Source organism: Sorex araneus, chromosome 10 (genome assembly GCF_027595985.1).
Source record: "Sorex araneus isolate mSorAra2 chromosome 10, mSorAra2.pri, whole genome shotgun sequence".
NCBI classification, from domain to species: domain Eukaryota; kingdom Metazoa; phylum Chordata; class Mammalia; order Eulipotyphla; family Soricidae; genus Sorex; species Sorex araneus.
In genome coordinates, this window is record NC_073311.1 from 6,564,545 (window position 1) to 6,589,142 (window position 24,598).

Consider the following 24,598-nt stretch of genomic DNA (forward strand, 5'->3'; position numbering starts at 1 on the left):
TTCAGTGGTGTAGGACTATTATGCACAGGAAATCCCACTTCCCCATAATATCTATGTGAGAATTTTTGATAGTGGTGTTAGCTAAATCCTTTCGTGTTACTGTTTGGAATAATCAGGCCCCCAAGTTTACTATTTGTTATTCAGAGGGAATAACTTCTCAGTCTGTCTCTTTCATTCAGTTGCTTTTAGTTACTAATGTAAGTGGCTGGGTAGTTTTGTGCGTGAGAACTGAGATGAAGTTAAGGGAGGAGAACTGTAGGAAGGATGTTGCTCTGCCAGGTGTATATAAATATGTGCACGTAGATCGAGAAATGTTACTCGTATGTGCTTTGACTTTGACACAGTGAGTGATGAGTCACTGCAGCTGAATAAGGGGAAATAGTTCATTTTCACATATCTTCAGGTATGATGTTTAGTAATACAATTTTAAAAAATACAGCAGAGATCACAGCATATGTTCACTGTCACTGTCATCCCGTTGTTCATCGATTTGCTCAAGCAGGCACCAGTAACATCTCTCATTGTGAGGCTTATTGTTACTGTTTTTGGCATATCCAATACGCCACGGGTAGCTTGCCATGCGGGCGCGATACTCTCGGTAGCTTGCCGGGCTCTCTTAGGGGGTTGGCCGCGTGAAAGGCGAATGCCCTACCGCTGTGTTATTGTTCCAGCCCCACAGCATATGTTACAAAATTATTATTTCCCCTGCTTCCCTCTGTTAAGATTCTTAGCCTTTTTTATTGTGTCCCCACTTCTCTCTCCTCCCTCCCTCCCTTTTCCCCTTTCCCTTTGTTGATGATGATGATGGTTTTGTTGCAATGACTGGGGATGCACACGCACCTGACTGGTGTTTGACTTGCTTCTTCCTTCTCTGTGGTGCTCACTGGGATCCTCATTCTTTAGTTACAGTACTTGCGCACGTGCTCACCATGGCACACACTCTTCGTTGAGGCACACAGTTACGGTTGTGATCTCACCCAGGGTCCTTGCTTGCTCACACACATGCTGGCCAGAGGTCACACAGCCTGGCCGTGCTGCCTATACCTTTCTTTAGTGGGAGAGCTTGTTAGTGGTTCGAGTTTGTTTCGTGTTGCTCACCCCCCATTTGGCATGACAGAAAATACTTGCCCTGCTCCAGAGTCTGCTGAGGGCAGAGCCGCCAGGATCGTACCTGGTGCATGTGGAGCATCAGGGGCTGCACCTTGTAACCAAGTGCTCGCAAGTTAGGCACTAAGTTTTCTCAGACCAGGATTCCCCTTGTTTTAGATTAAGTGTAGGGCATGTGCCCTCAAAAAAAATCCCAAAAACTTACCCTCTTGGTTTGTGCAGGTGTTTGGTAGTGTTCTTACTCCAGTTGAACAAATAGACATATGGTATATTTCAACTATAAATTCTTGCTCTGTTTTTGTATTGTCAGAAAGTGATCAGGGAAGAGTGTTTATTATGCCTGTATTTAATGGAGGAGAGTGTGAGTGTCAAAAAAGGAAAAGTGCGGGGAGGTGAGGGATCACGTGCACAGAAGCCTTTGGTGGCCGAGAGCCATTCCCCTGGCTGGCCCTGGCGATGAACAGACAAAGGATTGGGAATGAAGAAATAGGGCCCCAGGCTGGTCATAGTTTATTCCTCTCTCCCCTCCAGGATAGTCCGATTTCCCTTACAGCACAATCGTAGTCATAGTTTTGGTCGTAGTCCCGGTCAGCGTAGTGCCATCATCCTGTTCTCCTCATAGAACGCAAAGCCCTCTACTTCATTATATCCTCTATAGCATAATTATGTAGAAATCAGGAAGAGTGGGGGTACACATAGGTGGGGTTGAACATTGTCATAACAACAAACAGGTAAAGCCCCTCCTTCAGGGGAAGTTCCAGAAGATTAACTCAAGGACAAACTCTCATCTGAGGGTTCAGCACTCCAGATTACTAGGAGATCCACCCAAGGGCGGGATTCCATCCAGGGTGTATTGCTTTCTCCTTTCCTCAGCTAGTAATCCATTTGAATGATCATAGTAAATTTATTTTTGATAATATTTCTAGTCATTCTGTATGAACACGGTAAGAGATATGTTAAGCTTAAAGGTTGGCTCTTCCTGGGGACGTCTCACTATATATTCCAGACCACAGTCCTCAGGCCAGGATAGTTTTTCCTAACCCCACCAGGGTTCTTATTCAGTTACTTCTTTTGGGTCATGACAGAGTTTGTTCCATGACTGTGCTCTTAACTTGTTATACTTATGGTGCTTAGTTTGCCCCCTTTCAATGCCAGGGTACCTTACAACTTGTCCTGGGTCCATCCAGTCCCTTCGTCAGGACCCTCCTTTTGGGGGTGTTAGGAAGTAAAGGAAACAGGCTTAAATCAGGTAAATATGATATTTTTTGGTTTTGTTTTTGTTTTGCTTTCTGAGTGACACCCAGCAATGCACAGGGATTACTCCTGGCTCTGCACTCAGGAATTACTCCTGGCATTGCTCAGGGGACCATGTGGGATGCTGGGGATCGAACCAGGTCAGCCGTGTGCAAGGCAAACGCCCTACCCGTTGTGCTGTCACTCCAGTCCCCAGGTAAATATGACGGGTGCCCAGCAGTAAATTACAAGAGCATAGCTGTCTTTCTGTGTCTGTATAAAAAGGACATTGTTAAAGGAACCATGCAAGTGACATAAAGGAAAAGGAAAAGCAATATAAGATTACCAGTGCTTGATGGAATTCGGTGTGCCTCAGGAGCACTGTTGTGGAAGTAGCTCAATAAACCTAAGCTCCTTGAGGGAGGGGCAAGGACAACCCAATGTTACCCAACATCTCCCACTTTTCTGTTTGCAAAACCCAAAAATTTAAAATTTGAACCCACCCCTGAACCCAGAATAGTGTCTGATAAAGTGTCCAGTCGTGGTACAGCATCATGGTTGACAGTAGCCTACACTGTCCAAAGGTCAGGTGAGAGTCATTTTGCCATGTTTTGACAAAATCAAGTGTCTGGGTCACGGTGTGAAGAGCTGTTCCGGCAACAGCAGTGGTGGCGGTCACAGCAGTGTGTCTCGGGAGAGATTCGAGGAGCCCAACAGATTGTTGGGAATGGCGGAGCAGTCTTGAAAGGGAGTTAGAAAACTTTCCACAGGTCCTGTGATGCTGACTCCTCCTCTGATTTCCTTGTGACTTCCAGCTGGAATTGGTTTGGCGGGCTGGAGTTTGGAGAGTTGAGGGTCTGGGGGCTGAACCCGGCAGATGAATTCGATTCTTGACCAGATATAATGGAACCCAAAGTTTCTTTGTGGGGTTGTCATGTGTTGAAACAAAAGCATAGTCTTTTCCCCAAATGAGGCGTTTCCCTGCTACCCACTCTTTGTCAGTTTTAACCCAAATAGGAGAATTAACTGTGTCCTGAACCCATGCACCTTCCTGAAAACACCTCTCAGCTGCTGAGTAGGGCTCTCTTTGAGGGAAGTTTAAAGAGTCTAAAGAGAGTAATGTCAAGGTCTGTAGGATTACATAACCTCAGGGAGTTTAGGTTTATTAGGTTACTCCCATCACAGTGCTCCCATTCCTCTGTGTTTATTTGTAATTTCTTTCTTAGTGTTCTGTTGACTTGTAAATATTGTTTTTCTCTTCTCCTTGAGTCCTTTGCATAGTTTATTCAGAGCCATGTCCTTTTTGTATGGACACAGGAAGACTTAGCAAATGCTATGCTTTTGTTTGTAACCTGGGACTCATTTGACTCTACATGATATTTTCCTCCTGGGCATCTGTTCTCTTGACCTAAGCCTCAGCTGCCCTTACTTCCTAGCACCCCCAAAAGCAGGGTCCCGACGAGGGACGAAACGGACCCAGGGCAAGCGGTGAGTTGTGTGCTACCCTGGCATCGAGATGGGCCTGGCCAAAGTGCCTAATGCTTAACTATAAGTTAAGCGCTTGATCATGAACAAATGTTGTCATGATCCAAACAGTGATAACTAGATTTGGACCCTGCTAGGGTGAGGAATAATTAATCTGGCCTGAGTGCTGTAGTTGAGTCTGGCAAGATGTTGCCAGGAGAGCTGCCTTGCAAGCCTCAATGTATCTCTTGCTATGTCCATACAAAAACAACTAGTATTAAGATGTTAATAAGTGTTTGGACTAAGGAAAGGGAAAAAACCTTAAGAGTCAGGAAGAGCTTTGGAATGCCCTGCCCTCAGGAAGGGCTTCCTTATCTTGATTTTGCTACCTGGCTGGATGTAGCCTAGAGGGCAAGGTGGGAGAGAGAAGTAGGAGGAGAGACTAGAGAAGTGAGAGGTGCTGCAGTAGATCGGGAGAAAGGACCGATCGAGAAGTGCTAGAGATGGGAACGGTGCAAGATTGAATAAATGGTAACTAATCAGCAACTAGCTTGGTCCTCGTTCTTCCTTCCCCTGCCCTTGACCAACAGCCGTCCCGATCCAGCCCATACACAGCGGTTCCAGAGCACCGAACGCGGGCGGTGAGACAGAGCCGCCTGGAGAGCCCACGAGTGCACACGCCCATCCGCAAGCCTTAGTTTTTTACAAAGGACAAGGAGCAAAGTAGGAACATGCCTCCTTTCTGTTTTCCAATAACTGTGTTTTAGGGTCCTGTGGGCATGCTCAACTATGCCTTGTCGCTGTAGGTTATAAGGGATTCCAGTAATGTGTTTAATTTGCCATTCGTCACAAAAAGCTTAAAAAGCTTTACTGGTATAGATTGGGCCGTTGTCAGTTTTAATAGCAAAGGGAACGCCCATGACAGAAAAATATTGTAGGAGGGAACAAACTGCTTTGGTTCTCTCAGAACACGTGGGAACAGCCCATAGGAAAAGAGAATGAGAATCTATAGGTACATGGAGAAAGGTTTTCTGGGAGAGAATGTGACATGCATAATATCCATTTGCCATAATTCATTGGTCTGTAGGCCTCAGGGATTAGCTCTGGCCACATGGGAGGTGTAGTGTAAAGGAGCACAGATAGAGCAGGCATGGACAATATGCCTGGCTTCTCACATTGGGGTATGATGGTGAACATGAAGGCGGCGGGCGTTCGCATGTAAGGCCTGGTGCTCTCCCGCAGCCGAGGTAGAAATTGGTGCTGTCAAGAGATCAGCTTCATTTTCCCGAGTCATCAGTCCAGGAAGACCAGGATGAGCATGGACTACCCAGTGTTATCCAACAGAAGGGAGGGAAAAGGAAGGAAGGGAGGATCCTCTAGATGTTGCCTTCTGATGCTGCTCTACAGGAAGTGAGGTTTTATCGAGAAATGACCTTGAGATACTGGGATGTTGACGGGAAGAGGATAGTGTTTATAAGTGGTTAGTCTGTATGGAAAGTTAGAGGGTGCCAATGTTGGAACAATACAGAGAACTGTAAAATATCCTTGAGTGGAGGAGTGTGCTTGACCCCCAAAGTCAAAGAAGCGATCTTTTCGCCAGCTTGGATCATGGGGTAAACCTTTAATCATGGGATTAAGTTTTGAGTATCTCACTTAGTCATTGGAGGAGGTGGGAGAGTCTGGAAACTAGCCTTAAAGTAAAGAACATGAGAAGGTCATGTGTTGGGAATGTTGTCTGCTTTAACCCTGTGGAAAACAACATAGAGAGGCCTCAGTAAATTCAGACTTGAGCTGCTATATGACCCAGCAACCCCACTTTTGGACATTTACTCCCAGGACGTAATGACATTCATTCTAAAGGACATATGCACACCATTATTCATTGCTGCATTCAATACAGTAGCCAGGTGTCCAGTGACAGATGAATGGATTATGAAGAGAAATACTATGCAACTGTGCGGGAGGATAAAATCATGCGATTTGCTGCGACCTGGTCGGAACTAGAAAATATGTTGGTGAAGTAAGCTAGAAAAAGAAACAGATATAGCATGATCTCATTTACCATTGTGGATAATGGCATGAGGACATGTTTTGTAGTGAAGGGGGTGCTTAAATTGCCCTTAACCCCAGAGCTTAGGGAGAAGGACAGAGAAGGAAAGAAATCAAGAGGGGGAGGAAGATGAGAAAAGGAAACTGTGGGAACAGAGGTCAGCCTTGATTAGACTGTGATGTGGGAGAGCAGTAGAGCTGTATGTCCAAAGCACAAACTCGGCAATCCTGGAAACTTGAGATTCAAAGTGCAGCCACTGAACTTTGTAATGTGCCTGCCAAGGTGTATGTGTTGGGGTGGGGGCCAGGAGAGGTGTATGGGGACACCAGGGGAGGGAAGCTGGCCCTGGTGGTAGGGTTGGTGTTACAGTATTATGTGCCTAAAATTCAACTAGTTATCAATAACCTTGTAAATCACGGTTCTCAAGGTAACTGAGCATATATATCTCTTCAGATTCTGTCCTGTTTGTAGTGGTGCTCTGTAAATCTGTGTTCCATCTTAGTCCTTGGTGGGGGCCGGAGGGAAGAGTGCTGCGGGAGTGAGTAGAGAAGAGGAACGGTCTTTGCTTCTCTACAGTTTGTTAATTATCTAGGCACAGTGGCAGAAAGTCACCCAAGTTAGCAGAGCTACAATCCAATGGCGTTTGTCTAATTTAACCTTACACTGCAACTCTTTCTCCCACATATGCACATATTGTCACAGCTAAGGAATGGATCTTAAAAGTTCTTGCATTGTATTAGGGAAGGCCATACCTGTTAGTGCTCTGGGTTACTCCCAGCTCTATAATTAAGAACCGTTTCCGGCAGTACTGAGAATCAAACCCAGGGCTTCTGGGCCAGAGAGAGAGTACAGCAGCAGATACAGCACTTGCCTAGCTCCTTACAGTCCTGGGTTGGATTTCTGACTTCCCATATGGTCATACCAGGTATGGTCCAGAAGAAAAAGAAAGGAAGAAAATCCAGGGCTTCTGCGTGCAGATCATGCAGTAGAGGTATACTTGGCCAGAGCTGTAGTTCGGGGACAGGACACTTGCTTTGTAGGCGGCTAATGCAGGTTCAGTGGTCTCCTGAGCACCAAAGGGTGTGGTCCAAAAACCAAAATAAATTATTCCTTCAGAAACCCTTGTGACTTTCACTTTGAATTTCTTGCGTAAAACAAAAGTAGAGAGTGTTTGGTATTATCAGGGTTCTTCTGCTGGGTGTTATAAATGGACTTTTTTAAAGTAAGGTTCTATTGAGAATGTTTCCATAGAGAAATGTGAAGGGAGAAAAAGAACAATACATGTTCAAGGGAAAGAAAGTTCAGGAGATGGGCTTCTCCTGAGGGGGAAAATGCCTAGAGTACACACGTAATAGGTCGAGATGTGGGCATAGCTCCAGTGTGCATCAGTAGACTGTGTGTTGTATAGAGGAGAATAATCTTTCTACATCCCAGTACGTGCTGTTTGAAAAGAATGATGATTTACTTTTTTTTTTTAATTTTATTTATTTATTTATTTTTGCTTTTTGGGTCACACCTGGCGATGCACAGGGGTCATTCCTGGCTCATGCACTCAGGAATTATCCCTGGTGGTGCTCAGGGGACCATATGGGATGCTGGGATTCAAACCCGGGTTGGCCGCGTGCAAGGCGAACGCCCTACCCGCTGTGCTATCACTCCAGCCCGATTTACTTTATTTTTAAGTCAAGTCAAAGTAGATTACCTTTACTTCTGAGATAGTGAGGGTTCTATACCCTTGCTTCCTAAACCCATATAGAATTGCATAAGTTATTAAAAATGTCTGAAAATTTTATGGTTTATAAACAATAAGTGTTTGATTTACATACATGTGTTTTATACCTCTATACCCAGGGTCATGTTAAAAATTTCCTGAGGGACTGGAGAGGTTATAGTGGTAAAGCACTGGCCTTGCACACGGCTGCCCTGTTTTCAATTCCCAGCACCCTACCTGACCCCCCAACCTCTCCAGGAGTGGTCCCTGAGCTAAAAGCACAGCTGGGTGTGACCCCAAAACAAACAAAACTTCTCAGACAAATAGGTGTTTCAAGTGGAAAAAAGTTTAAGAAGCTCTGTTTTATAAAACAAATGTATATAACTAATTATACTGATATATTTTTATCTTTATAAAATTATTAATAAGCACAATGTTTTTTTCCAGAAAACTGGTGACTTATTTGCTATTAAAGTTTTTAATAACATAAGCTTCCTTCGTCCAGTGGATGTTCAAATGAGAGAATTTGAAGTGTTAAAGAAACTCAATCACAAAAATATTGTCAAATTATTTGCTATTGAAGAGGAGGTAAGTAGTCAAACTTCAGTTCATCTCATTATGGTAACAGTATTAGAGGAGACATAATCTGATAATTGAGTGAAAAACAATGTCTGGGGCTTTTTGGGCCCCACACTACAGTGCTCAGTGATGACTATTCCCAACTCTCTGCTCGGGGGTCACTCTGACGGTTTTTGGGGGACCTTGTCTATGCTGAGGATCCAGCAGGTGTAATTTTCATTCACTGCAAGTCCCTTATCTCCATACTGTCCCTGAAGACCCTTATATATTTATTATTTTGGGGAGTGAGGGTCCGATCCATCTGTACTCAGGAATCACTCCTTGACTGGGCCAAGTGTGATCCTGGGGATTGAACCGGGGTCGGCTGAATGTAAAGCAGATGCTCTCCCCGCTGTTCTCTCTGTCCAAACCTCTGTGTGTGTTTTCCTTAAATGAGAAAAATTTATTCTCAGATTCTTGACTATTAAGTATCAAGGAATCACAAAGAAGTTAATAAACACCCCAGAGATAGAGTTAGGGGTTAGGTTAGGGCACATGTGCTTAACTTGTTTTTTGTTCGTTTGTTTATGATTTATTTGTTTATTATTTTGATTTTTGGGTCACACCTGGCGATGCTCAGGGGTTGTTTCCTGGATCTGCACTCAGGAGTTACTCCTAGAGGTGTTCCGGGGACCATATGGAATGCCAGGGTTCGAATCCAGGTTGGCCGCTTGCAAGGCAAATGCCCTACCTGCTGTCATATTGCTCTGGCCCGATTAACCTGGTTTTGATCCCTACACAAGGATCCCCAAATGCCACAAGGTTTTTTCCTTGGATGTCCCTGAGCATTGCTAGGGTGACCGTCATGACCCGTGGCACCGAAGGGCCCCACATTGAACCACTAGCCATAAGGACCTGGCGTCTCCACTGGCCCCGGACCCACTAAGCATCCCTTGGGGGACTCGCCTCCATTGAAGGAAGTAAAGGGAAGTAGAATATTTTTATACTGTTTTATTTTATTTTTAAAACTAGTCATATTGACACAAAATGAAACAATACCGAAAAGATTTTGTAAGAGAATAAAATTTCATGTGTTCAGAGATTAGTGTGTGAAGTAGAATTACAAAAGATAGGTTTGGGGCAGGCGAGAGAGCTCAGTAGACTGGAGTGTGTGCCCCTGAGCACCTCCAGGTAGAACCCTCCTCCCCTCACCACCAAATGTTAGTTTTTAGGAGGAAATAGCAAAAATACTAGTGTTCGTAGGAAAATTGCTAGACATAATGAAAATCAGGGCTGGAGCAGTAGTAACAGTGGGCCAGGAGTCAATCCTGAGCTCTGCTGGGTGTGGTCTCCACCCCACCCCCCACCCCCAAAAAAGAAACAATGGAAATAGAGATCTGTCTTAATACCTTTAGGCATGGACAATAAAAACCACACCTTTGGGAAATAATTTTGGCAATTTCTACCTCTCCCTAATATAGATGATTACTAAGAAGTAATAAGAAGGATGCTTTAGTGTATACATAAGATGTTCATTGCCATCCCTTTTATAGTAAAGAAAGGTAAAATGAGTTAGAATATGTGGTAGAGGCTCGCCCAGAGGCTGCCAGACTTGAGTTTAGAGAGTGTATCCCTGCAGACTGCTTGCCTTTTCAGAACTTGACGGCAGTTGCAGAGGAGTTTGGTGAATTGTGCAGAAACGGTTCTCTTAAGTCTGTACTCATTTAGACATCAGCTACAAATTTAGGAATCCTTTGGGCTGCCTTTGCTTCAAATCAGCTTTGGGGGTGTCTGTGACAACCCTCGTTGATAATTCGCTAGAACCTTGAATAATTAAGAAAATTTACCGAAAGAACACTAATTACTATTCCAGTTTTAATATTGGAAAAATATATGAGATTGGAAAAAAAAAAGATTGGAAATGCCTAGGAGGAAACATTTTGGACAGTATATTAACGGATTCTAAATCTGAATTTTTGTCCTTAAGAAAACTTGATTCTTGGGGGCTGGAGCGATAGCATAGCGGGTAGGGCGTTTGCCTTGCACGCGGCCGACCCGGGTTCAAATCCCAGCATCCCATATGGTCCCCTGAGCACCGCCAGGAGTAATTCCTGAGTGCAGAGCCAGGAGTAACCCCTGTGCATCGCCAGGTGTAACCCAAAAACCAAAACAAAACAAGAAAACTTGATTCTTCCAGGCCTGATGAATTAACAGTATGTGCAGAGCATTGCCAACTTTGAATACTCATATGGGCCTTTGGTTTACACAGTTTTTTACTGATTCTTAAAACACACCCTGTATGACTATGACCTTTGGTCTATAACCTCTCCTGCTATAGGGAAGTTTGAGTTAATTCTTTAGTTTCAGTTTCCTCCAGAAGTTGAAACTGATATGCATATCCTAAAATCCCCATATTTTATTACATTGTTCAACTATCTTGTGGTCAAGCCCGAACAAACAAAGGCAAGTTGTCAGAGAGAACATTCCAGAGGCCCAGAGATCACTTCCTGCAAGCTCTCTGGGTTAAACACCAGATTGCTCTTTGGGTAAAGAGGACTTTTTATTAGGCTGCATATTCTGTATACTTTGTGCCACTTTAAGACACTCTACTGCATATTCTATTCAGAATATGCTTATAAATAATGTTATAAAATCAGGATTCAAATACATATACAATAGATAACCTTAAGATAAACAGAATAGGATACAAGCAGTGTGATTTGTTATAGAAGGAAAAACACCAGAATACTGACATAATTATCTGTGTGTGTAATAATGGACATTGACCAAATTTTCTACAATCAGCATATTTTCATTATTGAAAAACAATTTTTTCCTTTAAAATTATTTTTCTTCGGGGCCATAGAGATAGATAGTACAGCAGGTAGCTTGTGTGCCTTGCCCACCTCGGTTCAATCCGGGGCACAACGTATGACTCCCCTCAGGAGTGTGCCCTGAGCACAGAGCCAGAAATAAGGTTTGGACACAGCTGGATATGGCCCAGAAACAAACCAGGAGAAGTAAGATTTTTTTTTTTATCTCTATTCAATAGAGAAATTCAAGATATTTTATAGAAGTGGAGATATGTAGAGAAAAATATAAAAGGTAAAAAGGATTAAAAGTTGGAAGTTAAAAATTAGAGTTAAATAATTATTTGAAGGCTCATTCGTGATTTTAGTTATCTGAAATGGGCTTGTATCTTAGTGTGCATATGTAATTTAGCAGTATATTTTTACTATAAAGTTGTTTCAAATTCATGATTATCTTATCATAAAAACACTTTTTTTTTTTTTTTTTTTTTTTTTTTTGCTTTTTGGGTCACACCCAGCGATGCTCAGGGGTTACTCCTGGCTTTGCACTCAGGAATTACTCCTGGTGGTGCTTGGGGGACCATATGGGATGCCGGGGATCGAACCCGCGTTGGCCGAGTGCAAGGCAAACACCCTACCCGCTGTGCTATTGCTCCGGCCCCATAAATACACTTTAAAGTCAAGTTTTAAGATCTTGTAGCTCAGATACAAGTGAGCAGACCAGAACTTTGCTGCAAGAGGGACCTCAGCTATTCTGCTACCTATGTTTTTAGCACTAGAAACTGATTCCTTGAAGCAAAAGTACTTTTTAAGGAGAAAAATTTCAGATGTTGAAGAGATTAGTTAACAGCTCTAATGTCCTAAATGTGCTATGAAGTATTAGAAATTAAAGATAACTTTAGCAAATCCAGTGTAACATCAGCAATGATTTTATAGTTCAGTTATAGCCAGTTTTCACTGTGGTTGGTTTCTCTTCAAGAAATAATCCAACATTGTTTTTTTTGGGTTTTTTTTTTTTTTGGTTTTTTTTGCTTTTTGGGTCACACCCAGCGATGCTCAGGGGTTACTCCTGGCTTTGCACTCAGGAATTACTCCTGGCGGTGCTTGGGGGACCACATGGGATGCCGAGGATCGAACCCGGATCGGCCGTGTGCAAGGCAAACGCCCTACCCGCTGTGCTATCCAGCCCCCAATAATCCAACATTGTATTAGGAATTTCAAAAATGTTTATTTTTACATGTGTACAGTCATCAAATAGTGACTCCTGGGAAAGCAGTTGAAGTGGCTTCATCAGTGTAGCAAACCCTACATTTAAATTAATCAGATAAGTATGATATAAAATTTAGACTTTTTATATTAAGTCCCAATCAGTGATTTTTGTTTTCCAGACAACAACAAGACATAAGGTACTTGTTATGGAATTTTGTCCATGCGGAAGTTTATACACTGTTTTAGAAGAGCCTTCTAATGCCTATGGACTACCAGAGTCTGAATTTTTAATTGTTTTGCGAGATGTGGGTATGTTTATTTATTATTTTAAATCTATATAAATTTACATATTAAATATGCATATAAGTTAATGACATAAGAATTTTTTAAAATTAATTTCTTACATTAAAAACATAGACCTTTGGGGCTGGAGAGATAGTATAGTGGGTAAGGTATGGGTTGATCTTGATACTGGAAGTCATGTGGAGACCAACTAGGTGAGGATAAACTGAGAAATACAAACCAGTGTACTTGAAGTCAAGTTACAGGTCATCAATACCTAAGTCCTAAGTCCTGAATTTTCATAATTGTATGTTGATAGCCCTAAGATTATTTTTAATGTATTTTCATATTCATCTACCAGCTGTCAAACTAATGTTTCAAATTGCTAGTGATTGTTAACCATATCAGCTTTACTTAAATTTTTTTTTTTTAATGGAAAATGTTCTTTTTTATATTGTACTGAAGCACATTAGAATCTGTGTTTTTTCCAGTGCTGGGAATCAAAACCAGGACCTGATAGGTGTGAGGCTTGTGCTATACCAGCTGTAACAGTGCACCCCAGCCCAGCCCTAAGAAATGCTGGGTCTGAAGGATTAAACCCAAAGCCTCGTTATACACAAAGCAGGTGCTGTACTGCTGAGCTATATACCTGCCTGGCCCCAGATATGTTTCTGAGGGCTGGTGAAATAGTACAGTAGGTAGGGCACTTGCCTTGCACACAGCCAACCTGTATTCAATTCCTGGCATCCTGTATGGTTCTCCAAGTACCATCAAGAGTGAATCATGAGTGCAGAGCCAGGAGTAAACCCTGGGCATTGCTGGGTGTGGCCCAAAAAAAGTCCCCTCCCCAAAAAATATATATACACACAGACACCTAAATATGCACATATATACACACATTTATGTGCATTTTTATGGAATTATGTATATGCATATATGTGTGTATACATATATTTCTATGTTAACATGCCTAACACTTTGCCTCTATTATTTTTTATGTTGTATATTAAGTTTACTTTTCTAGGGTTCTTTGGGGTTTTATGTTTGGTTATTTGGGGGTATTTTCCTTCTTTTGATGTTTTGGCTTCACCCAGTGGTGCTCAGAGGCCACTCCAGCTCTGTTCATGAGATGCTTCTGGTGGACAAAGAGAAAAAAAGAACACTAGAACTGATGAAACACTTTCTTGGAATCTTTATCATTAAGTTTAAGCAGATGGCTTACATATATAAAACCAAAAGAATTGCTTCCCAAAAGTATCCAGGAAGCATGCAGCACATACACAAAAATTAGAGCAGCAGAGACTAGCATGGGCGCTGTGCAGGCAGGACACATTTGTGAAGTGTAATCAGAGTGAGGATGTGACTTGGCACTGGTACACATGTCACCCGTGTCAGCCCCTGGGTTCCATAATTCCTTAATGCAAAACAAAACATAAAATCATTCGGGAAGTCATCTGCTTTAGACCATCTTGTTCCATTTTCCCAAAAGTAATTAAGAAAAACTGAATTTTATGCTGTATTGATCTTTTTCTTTTCATTGTAATACATATTCTTTATTTCTCAAATAGATATGTAAATACCATCTATTTTTATTTGAAATATCTTTGGACCGATTTATGGAAAAATACCTTGTTGTGTAACATGTACATTTGACATGTATACTACTTGATGATTTTCTTTGTCTTATATTTATTGCTAAAGTGGGTGGAATGAATCATCTCCGAGAGAATGGCATAGTGCATCGTGATATCAAGCCAGGAAATATTATGCGTGTTATAGGGGAAGATGGACAGTCTGTATACAAACTGACAGATTTTGGTGCAGCTAGAGAATTAGAAGATGATGAGCAATTTGTTTCTCTGTATGGCACTGAAGAATATTTGGTAAGTAGTCCATCACTAATAATTTCATTTGAGATATTATAAATATGGATAGTTGGCCAACCAGCTCTCTATACATATAACTTTTATGACAAAAAAATTTCTGAATTATTTTAATAAAAATGGGGTGTAACAGGATATTATACTGGTTTCTAAGGATGCTGTTGATCTGTTTAAAATTTTTACTAGGGGCCAGAGAGTACAGGAGGTAAGGTGCTTTCCTTGCATGCAGCCAATCCCAGCACTGTGTAAAGTTTTAGCACTGGCTAGAACTAGTTCTGGCTGTATGCTCAGAGATTACTCTCGAGCACACAGCCAGGAGTAGCTACGGAGCACCATAGAATGTAGCCCCAAAACAAAACATGACCCAAAAAATTCTTAATAAAGTGGTCAGGGATATAACTTCGTAGTTGAGTGCATGCTTTGCTTGCGTGAGGCCCTGGTTTGATCCCTGGCACTATAGAAATACTTATACTACTAATTTACATCATTTTCAAATTCTGTAATTATACCACCAGTATGAATTAAAAGAAAACTTGTATACTTAAGAAACACTTAGCTAATAAAGGATCCATTTTCAGTAAAGCACTTGCTATATATATTTTTTACTTTCAGTTTTTATTTAGGCATTTTGATTTACAAAGCTTTTCGTAAGAGTTACAGGCATTTAATGTCAGTGCTCCAACCCTACCAGTGTCAGTAACTTTTCACCAATGTCCCAGAGTTCTCTTCTACCACCCTACCTCCTGAGAAAACTCTATTTTTTAATTGAATTATTATAGTTTGTGTCATGTAGTTCCAAATGTCTTAACTCTTACGGTTGTCTTTGAGGGGGTTGGGGGCGGGGGCGCTGACTCTGGCTCTGAGCTCAGCCAGAGTGCTCGGGAGAACACATGTGGTGAAAAGGGATCAAACTGGGGTCGGCCAGGTCAGCTGAATGCAAGGCAGGCAACTTAACCCCTTTACTATCTCTCTGGCCCCTCTTACGACTTTAATATACACAGTTACCTCTTTACCACTAAAGTTTCCAAAACCATTGTCCAGTTTTCTTTATAGAGCCAAATCCATCATAATTCTGAAAACAAAAGATTCTGTTCAAGGAAGGCGTTAGTGAGGCCAGAGCGGGTAAGGCAATTGCCTTTCACACAGCCGACCTAGGTTTGATTCCTGGGCCCAGTATGGTCCCCTGAGCAACACCAGGAGTAACTCGTGAGCACAGTGCCAGAAATAACCCCTGAGCACTCCGGGCGTGACCCCAAAACAACAGCAACAAAAATGTGCTGGAAGGGCCAGAGAGATAGTGCAGGGGGTAAATTGCTTGCCTTACGCACAGCTGATCCAGGTTCCATCTCCGGCACCTATATGGTCCTCCGAGCACCTCCAGGAGTGATCCCTAAGCACCACTGAGTGTGGCCCAAAAACAGAAATTGAATTTCTAGGTTAGATACTAAATTTTCTCCCCTACACGTGCTAAAGTCCAAAGAAAACGCTCACATTTCTTTCTTCCACCTTATTTCAATATGGTGAATATTTTTTTCAATAATATAATCTCAGAACGTTGGTAGAGCACCTGTGCTTATGATTCTAGTCTGGATGCAGAGGCCCAGATTCGGCAACAGCAGCCACAGTAGCATCAGAAGAGAGAGCCCTTGGGGACAGATGTGTCAGACCCACATGTTTCTGCTGGCCTGCCAGCACCTCGGGAATATTTGTCACAGCCATGCCAAATAGGCAGTGTATCCCTACGTTTTTTGAGGAGGCCCCTTCTTTGTCATCTAGGATTGTATTTACTTTTCTCAGGTTTGTGACCTTTTGTTCCAAATGTCAGAAATACCCAGATAATCTTCACCTATCCAAAGCACCATTTATACACTGATTACTCATTGCTAGGTCAAAGATCTGGCTAGTGCTTCTTGGACAAGTTACTTTATGTGCTAGCCTACAGAACCAGCAAAACCACTCAGACTCTGGCAGAGGTTGAGGCACCCAGTTCAGACCCCTGCTTAATCTCCTCTTCTGATTTCTCATTCAAGTGTATTTTCTGAAAGAATCCCTCCCTCCCTCTGCAACAGCAACAAAAAAATCAAGGGAGGGCTTGTTACCCTTTGTCTTTGGAAGTCAGACTCATAGACTCCAGCTATACCCCAGCCCCAGGGTTGTACCTAGGCCTTACACAAGGAAAGTGCCCTTTCACTAAATTAGGTCCCCAGCCCTAGACTCACATTTGGAAACATTTTCCCACAGTTTTACCTGCATTGGTTCTTTCATAGTCTCTTAAGCCACAGCCCAATACCACTTAAGGCATTGTTTTGATTTGGAATCTCTCTTGTTTTGGGGCCACACCTGACAGTGCTCAGGGCTTACCCGTGGCTCTGTACTCGGGGATCAGTCCTGGTGGAACTGGTGAGGCGCTGATGGGGAGCAGATCCCGGTCGGCAGTGTGCAAGGCAAGCTCCCTACTGATAATCTCTCTGCAGCCCCTCCAAATTCATTCTTTGTTCCTTTTTTAATCCTTTTTTAATTGAGGAAGGGTGTGAGTAAAGTATGAAGGGAGTTGTGCCACATTTGCCTTGCTGGGGGCTAATCCCACGTTGGTGCTTGAGGGCCACTCTTGGCGGTGCTTTGTAAACCAGGCCCTACTGGGGAGTTGGGCCTGTGGCTCCCACATATAAAGTATGTGCTTCAGTCCTTTGAGTCACCCCAGAGTGCTTTCTTTCAGCTTTATCTTTGAAGGATCTTAAAAGCTGACATATATAACCTCCATGGTGGTGTCAGGAGGCTAAACAAGCAACCTTGGTGGTTCCTTGTAGAACTAAATGTCCACCAGAAGTTCTGGATTGCTCAGCTCTAAGCTAACAGTCCATCTCTTCATTGCAGCTGGACTGTAGTGCTGATGGATGCTCCGGAGCCTCGGCTGTGTTTAACCTCGCCAGCATCTGGTCTGGGTCACTAGAGGCCCAGAGAATCCTGTCAGGCCACTCCTCTGGGTCAGGTCTAAGAAGTGTAGTCATCTCAGAGGCTATGTGACCTGCTCTGGTGGGTTGCATTTGAGGAATGAAGAGAAAAAATTAGGCTGCCTGATAGATTTTGGTTATGTTCACCTGGGTAGACCTACTGTTTACTTAGAGGATAAAATTAGAAGAAACTGGGGCTGGAGAGATAGTACAGTGGGCAGGGTGCTTGCCTCACAGGAGGCTGACTGGGTTTGATCTCTGCCTGAGCACAGCCAGGAGGAAGCCTGAGCATTGCCAAGTGTGGTCAAAAATCAAAGTTAGAAGGAATTAGCTTTGGTGGGAAGACCAAGAATCTATTTTGGGTATGTCAAGTTGGTGCTCTTTTTGCATTCAAGAAAACGTGTAAATCCAGGGCTTAAGGTAGAGATAATTAGAGAGTTGAAGGCCAGGAAAATAGCTTAGTCTCTATAGTCTCTATACATCACTTGTTGTGGTTCCTATAAAAGGTAAAACAAGCAACAAATAAAGCATTTAGCTGATACTTAATGTCATAGAGATATTTTGCTATGGTAAACTAGAAAATAGGGACATGCAGAGATCTGGGTGATAGTTGTGGAGGTAATTTAAGGGCTTCTACACTTTAAAAAGTGTTTGTTTTCTGTAAGGGCTGGAGAGATAGTATAAACAGGTTGGGTGGTTGCCTTGCACAGCCAACCTGGTTTCAATCCCTGATACCCCATATGGTCCCTCAAGCACCACCATACGTAACTCCTAAGCATTACCTGATGTGCGTACCCAGCCCCCCCTCCCCAAAGAAGATTTTTGTTTTCCCTTTCCATTCTCGTTGATGTTGCAGCTGGTGAGTGACTAGACATCACATCCTTAGGCTTGCTGAGGGATCACTTGTGGTGCTCATGCACACTTATGTCATAGCGTTACACCTTGGTTGCAGCACTCACACACTTAACTGTGCCATTTGTTATGACACTGAGGGTCCCAGCAACAGCAGTGCTGCCGGGATCACACTCAGGATGAGGGTGGCGCAGGGCATCAGATTTGTGGCTTCCTTCATGGCTGCATGGCAGATGCTCTAGTTACATCCCCAAGCTCTTTAGGATGGGGGAAGGGGATGAGTTGGCTTTAATTTTTTCAGAGTGTTGCTCAAGGTTACTCCTGGAACAGTGTTCGTAGTCCACTACTAACGATGCTCAGGGATTAAGCCTGGGGTTTCAGTGTTCCAAGTACATGCTTCAGCTCTTCATACCATCCCCCCAGCTCTTAGGATATTTTCCTTTTTTCTGTTTCTTTTGCTCTTAGTCAGGAGCAGGTGGCCAGATGGGCAGTCCTAAGGGGCCGGTATGGTGCCATGGATAAAACTGGAGTTGGCCGCTTACAGGGCAAACACCCTGACTCCTGTGCTATTTCCTCCAGCCCTCAGGTTTTTTCCTTTTCAATGTGATAGTAAAGAATGTAAGCTGAAAGGACTGGTCTGATGGTGGGGGGTGGGATTAATGCATAAAATAAAAGCAATGATTGCAGGCCCTGGTTTCTGGAGTTACAGTGATGGATGAGTATAGTGGAAAAGCTGGCCTTTGCTGAAGCAGTGCTGCTGTAACTGGAAGGCAAGGCTGCAGTGTGTATTCACATTGGTATTTGGTAAATGGCATAAGGGATGGTTGATGTTTGCTTGCTCCTGTTTCTGTCTTTGAAATATAAAGTGGGGTGATTAAAATTCAGAAGTAGGTGGTAGTAGTGATGACGGTGTTGGTTTGAGGACAAGGACAGTCTTGGGGAAATGGAATTATTAGAAAATTATTGAATATTGGAGTTTTTCCTATAATAGCAACAGTATAGTAATATACTATGTATATATAGTAATATAGTATGTTAGTAATTTTTCTTTCTTTTTTTTTTTTAAAGCATCCTGATATGTATGAGAGAGCAGTGCTAAGAAAAGATCATCAAAAGAAATATGGAGCAACTGTTGATCTTTGGAGCATTGGGGTAACATTTTACCATGCAGCTACTGGATCACTGCCATTTAGACCATTTGAAGGACCACGTAGAAATAAGGAAGTGATGTAAGTGAGTTCTCCATCTAATATTAGAAGTAGTTTTTAAACATTTTTCTTTGTTTCATAATGTTGGAGATGTACATTAATGGAAATTGTTTTAATCATTATATTTTCAGCTGTTAGTTTTTAATGAGAATGCCGCCTTATTAAAGCATATAGCTTAATCTAAAAAAGTATTTAAAGATCTTGCATACAAAGTAGCAGTGGTATCCAATATTAGTCCATTATTAAAAATAAGCTGCTAGGACCAGAGATAGTATAGGGTGATACCCTTGCCTTGCATGTAGCCAACCCTGGTTTGATCCCTGGCACTGTTTTTGGTTCTTTCAGCATTTACAGGGGTCACTCCTGATCACGGTGCCTGGAATAGCCCCTGAAAACTTACGTTTTGACCTCAAATCATCATCATCACTGTCATCCCGTTGTTCATCGATTTACTCGAGTGGGCGCCATTAACGTCTTCTTTCGTCCCAGCCCTGAGATTTTAGCAACCTCTCCTTACTCGTTTTTCCCAACGATTGGAGGCTCTTTTCAGGGTCAGGGGAATGAGACCTGTTATTGTTACTATATTTGGTATATCGAATACGCCAGGCTCTTCTGTGCAGGCAGGATACTCTCGGTAGTTTCCAGGCTCTCCAGGAGGCACATATATAATATAACATATGTATGTATGTGTATATATGTATATACATGTGTATGTGCGTGTGTACATATATATATACATATATACATATATATATATATATATATATATATATATATATATATATATATATATATAATTTCCCCTTATGATGATGTGCCCAGGAATATGTTCACTCATGAGTGAGGCTCGGTCCGAGCGTGTGGAAAGCAGCCTAGAGTGTGGCAGCGGTTGGGTAGTGGAGGTTGGCTGCTGGGGCTGGGTCCCTTGGGGTGGGGAGGACTCTCACCCGCCCCCTCTGGGGTACCCCTGGTGCGGAGTCCGATGGCATGGTTATGGGGGCCTCATTTTATGCTCCTTTCCGGGAGAAGCAGCCGTGAGTTCTGGAGGGCCTCAAAACAAAAACAAAAATAAATTATTATTTTATTTCATAATACTTACCAGGGTATTTCCTCCATATAACTGAAGAAAATAGTTACCAGATATAAAGGAAATATAATTCTTACCCTAAGTGGTCTGGTTTTGTTTACTATTTAAGTATGGCAGCCACAGTTGATAGCATTGTGTTATATAATTGAAATTTGATAAGAGAATAGAGCTGATGGGCTGGAGTGATAGCACAGCGGGTAGGGCGTTCCCGGGTTCAATTCCCAGCATCCCTTGCATGCTGAAAGTAGACTAGAGACTGAACACGATGGCCACTCAATACCCCTATTGCAGACCACAACACCCAAAATGAGAGAGAACAAAAGGGAATGGGGGCCGGAGCGATAGCACAGCGGGTAGGGCGTTTGCCTTGCACGCGGCCGACCCGGGTTCAATCCCCGGCATCCCATATGGTCCCCCAAGCACCACCAGGAGTAATTCCTGAGTGCAAAGCCAGGAGTAACCCCTGAGCATTGCTGGGTGTGACCCAAAAAGCAAAAAAAAAAAAAAGGGAATGCCCTGCCACAGAGGCGGGGAGCAGGGGATGGGACTGGGAGGTGGGAGGGATACTGGGTTCACTTGGTGGTGGAGAATGGACACTGGTAGAGGGAGGGGTGCTCGAACATTGTATGAGGGAAACACAAGTATGAAAATGTGTAAATCTGTTACTGTACCCTCATGGGGACTAATTAGTAATAAAAAAAAAATTCCCAGCATCCCATATGGTCCCCTGAGCACTGCCAGGAGTAATTCCTGAGTGCATGAGCCAGGAGTAACCCCTGTGCATTGCCAGGTGTGACCCAAAAAGCAGAAAAAAAGAGAATAGAGCTGAAATGTTCTTACCCTTTAAAAAAAATAGCATTTCAAATTAACCTGTAGTATAATGTTGTTTTCCTTAGTGTAGTAAATGGAATGCATTTAGAGATGGAATGTGTTTTACTAATATTCATTGATAAATGAATAATTTTTAGAAAATAATTACTTTGTATAAAATCACTCTTTAGGGGCCAGTGAGATGGCACAGGGGTGGAGGCTGCACACAGCTGACTTCAGTTCAATATATGGCACCACATGCAGTCCCCCTCTGAGCACCAGCAGGGGTGATCTCTGAGCACAGACCTAGGGATTTATTGATTTATGTATTTATTTATTTGCTTTTTGGGTCACATCTGGCAATGCTCAGGGGTTCCTTCTGGTTCTGCAGTCAGGAATTACTCTTGGAGGTGCTCAGGGGACCATATGGGATGCCAGGGGTCGAACCCGTGTTGGCTGCATGCAAAGCAAACAGTCCCTGCTGTACTATCACTCAGGCCCAACCCAGAGATTCTTGAGCACCGCCAGGTGTGGCTCAAAAAACAACAAAAATCACTCTTTTAAACTAAATAATGGAGGAAAGAGAATGTCGAGATGTGGAATTCATTCATAAATTCACCCATTGGGAGCCTAGAGAGAGTATAGTGGGTAGGGCACATGGCCAAACCAGGCTCAAACTCCAGGCACCACTGGGAGTGATTCCTGAGTACAGAGCCAAGGAGTGAGCTTAAACACTTTTAGGTGTGGCCCACATGCAACCAAAAAAATTAAATTGTCACCTGTTGAATTGACTATACATCTTTTTGTTTTAAAAAATTAGTGAGGGGCCAGAGTGATAGTACAGTGGTTAGGCCCTTAACGTTGCATGTGACTGTCCCGGGTTTAATCCCTAGTACCTCATATGTTCCTCCGAACCCTGCCAGGAGTGCAGAGACAGGAGTAAGCCCTGAGCCCACCAGCTATAAACAAAACAAAACAAAAGTAATGAATGACCCCATTTAATGACAAACTAACACTAATACACATAAAACTAATTGGTTGGGACTGGAGAGATAGTATACGTGATTAAGTACAGTCTTGCGTTCTGCCAACCCCAGTTCGATCCCTAGCACCACAAATAATCCTTCAGACTTAGCCAAGCATGATCACTGAGCCACTGCCTGCCAGTATGGCCAAAAATAGAAAACCAAAATTAGGGAATTCTGAGCATTGTTTAGTGAATGATTAGGGACAGTAATTCGCTGCAAACTTGATGTGTCCACCATTCTTTTAAATCTCAGCACTTTTTTCAGACCTCTAGCTCTCTGAACTTGCCTTTTTAAGGGCAAATATGACTAAAATAATCACTTTAACAATGTTATATGAGAATATTTAGTGAAGCATGTCTTTTTGTTGGTCTGAGAAATAAAAGTTTCCCTAACAAATTGGATGTCAGTATGTTTTTTAACAAGGATAATAGATATTCACAGGAAGAAATTAGCCATTAACTTTACTAATTATCTTGATAAAGATAGTTACCTGAGACTGCTTTGGAAGGGCTGTTTTTTTGTGTTTTTTTTTGTTTTGTTTTTTTGTTTTGTTTTTTATTGAATCACCATGTGGAAAATTACAATGCTTTCAGGCTTAAGTCTTAGTCATACAATGCTGAAACAACCATCCCTTCACCAGTGCCCATATCCCACCACCGAAAAAAAAAAACAAAAAACACAGTACGCCTCCCATCCCGCCCACCCCCGAACCACCCCCCTTGTAACTGATAAATTTCACTTTACTTTCTATTTACTTTGGTTACATTCAATATTTCAACACAATCCTCACCATTATTGTTAGGAGCACCTCACTAGAGTCAGACCTGTTGTGAACGGAAATGAGGTTTTGGATTTCTGTACTTTAACAACTAAGTCCAGGGAGATTTCTTCCGGATATTGAATCATTGCAAGCTTGTAAACCCCATCTGTGGTCGTCATAATATGGCGTCCCCATGCCCTTCATCCCCGGGAAGGGACAGGCAAGAGAGAGAAATACCTTTCCCCTCCTGGGCGGGCATGGGGTCTCGGCTTGGTTCTCTGGCTGGAGACATTCTGCAAGTAGCTGCCCATGTTGAATTTGGTTCAGCTGGGTCTGGATTCACGCTCATGCAGCTGCGGAGGAGCCGCACGTGTGTGCGGCCCCCGGGATCACATCTCAGCCTGGAAGGGCTGTTTTTATAAAATCTTTTCAGGGCCAGAGCAATAGTACAGTGGGTAGGGTGCTTGCCCTTTATATGGCCGACCCGGGTTCAATCCCTGGCATCCATAGACCCAGGAGCCTCACCAGGAGTGAGCCTTGAGCATAACCAGGTGTGGCCCCAAAACTAAAAACCAAAAAAAGCCTTTTCCTGAATAGAGCCTCTCATTAAACAAAATGGTACCTATGATACCAGTTACTCATACTTCTATTTTATAAATATGATTTAAAGCACTATCAGCCTTTTGCTGTCCTAAAAGCATATTAAATGCAAGTTGTGTTCCTTAATAATGCAAACCTAGGAGTCATAAGCAACTAGGCAAACTTGATGATTTGGCTGACCACAACTTGAACAGATACATTAGAAGAATTTTTAGGGGGCTGGAGCAATAGCACTGTGGGTAGGGCATTTGCCTTGCACACGGCCAACCCAGGTTCGATTCCCAGCATCCCATATGGTCCCCTTAGCACCACTAGGAGTAATTCCTGAGTGCATGAGCCAGGAGTAACCCCTGTGCAACGCCGGGTGTGACCCAAAAAGAAAAAGAAAAAAAAGAATTTTTAGGTCCAAGAAAATGGTTCACAGGGCTGCATGCAGGAGCCTTGAGTTCACTCTCTGGCACCACTGGGAGCCTTTGCCAAGGCCTGAACCAGGAGGAGCTCCCAAGTACTGCCAGGTGTGGTCCCAAAGCAAAGAAAGAAAAAAAACACAAGATTTTGCTTCTGTTTGCATAGAAACTGAACTATTTCAACACTGATGCTAGTGAATGTGCAGAGATGCACAGAGTAGTAATGACTGTTTTACTGTACTGTAAAGGGAAACGTACTTTGTTACACACTATAGCATTGGTGACTCTTCAGCATCTTGTTGACCAGTTATGAGTTACTCATGGATCTTTTCAAATTTAGTTAAGCCTTTTTTCTCGGATTTTTAAGCATTCTTCAGAATTCTGCCATCATTCATTTTTCTTTCTTGAATTATTTCGTAAATATCTACCTATTCCTCTGCCATCAGATCCTTCCCATGGATACAGCATAATTTGCAGGGCTGAGAGTTTTGGGCTACATCTGCTGGTGCTGGTGGGGCTGCCTTCAGTGCCACTAAGGGACCGTCCAGTGCTGGGTTCAAACTAGGGTTGCCTGCATGCAATCACTTT

At 42.8% G+C, this 24,598-nt stretch overlaps 1 protein-coding gene across 2 annotated transcripts in view; it reads left to right on the top strand.

The window, feature by feature from the left end:
• TBK1 (TANK binding kinase 1) overlaps positions 1-24,598 on the top strand; it is a 55,314-nt gene that overhangs the window by 4,141 nt on the left and 26,575 nt on the right. For both annotated transcript variants that reach the window (XR_008626931.1, XM_055117928.1), the window contains exons 3-6: positions 8,013-8,153; positions 12,322-12,451; positions 14,126-14,307; positions 19,179-19,339. Coding sequence is in view for 1 of the 2 variants with exons in the window: in XM_055117928.1 (XP_054973903.1) it covers positions 8,013-8,153; positions 12,322-12,451; positions 14,126-14,307; positions 19,179-19,339 (614 nt within the window). In the remaining variant the exon portion in view is untranslated. The remainder of the gene's footprint in view (positions 1-8,012; positions 8,154-12,321; positions 12,452-14,125; positions 14,308-19,178; positions 19,340-24,598) is intronic.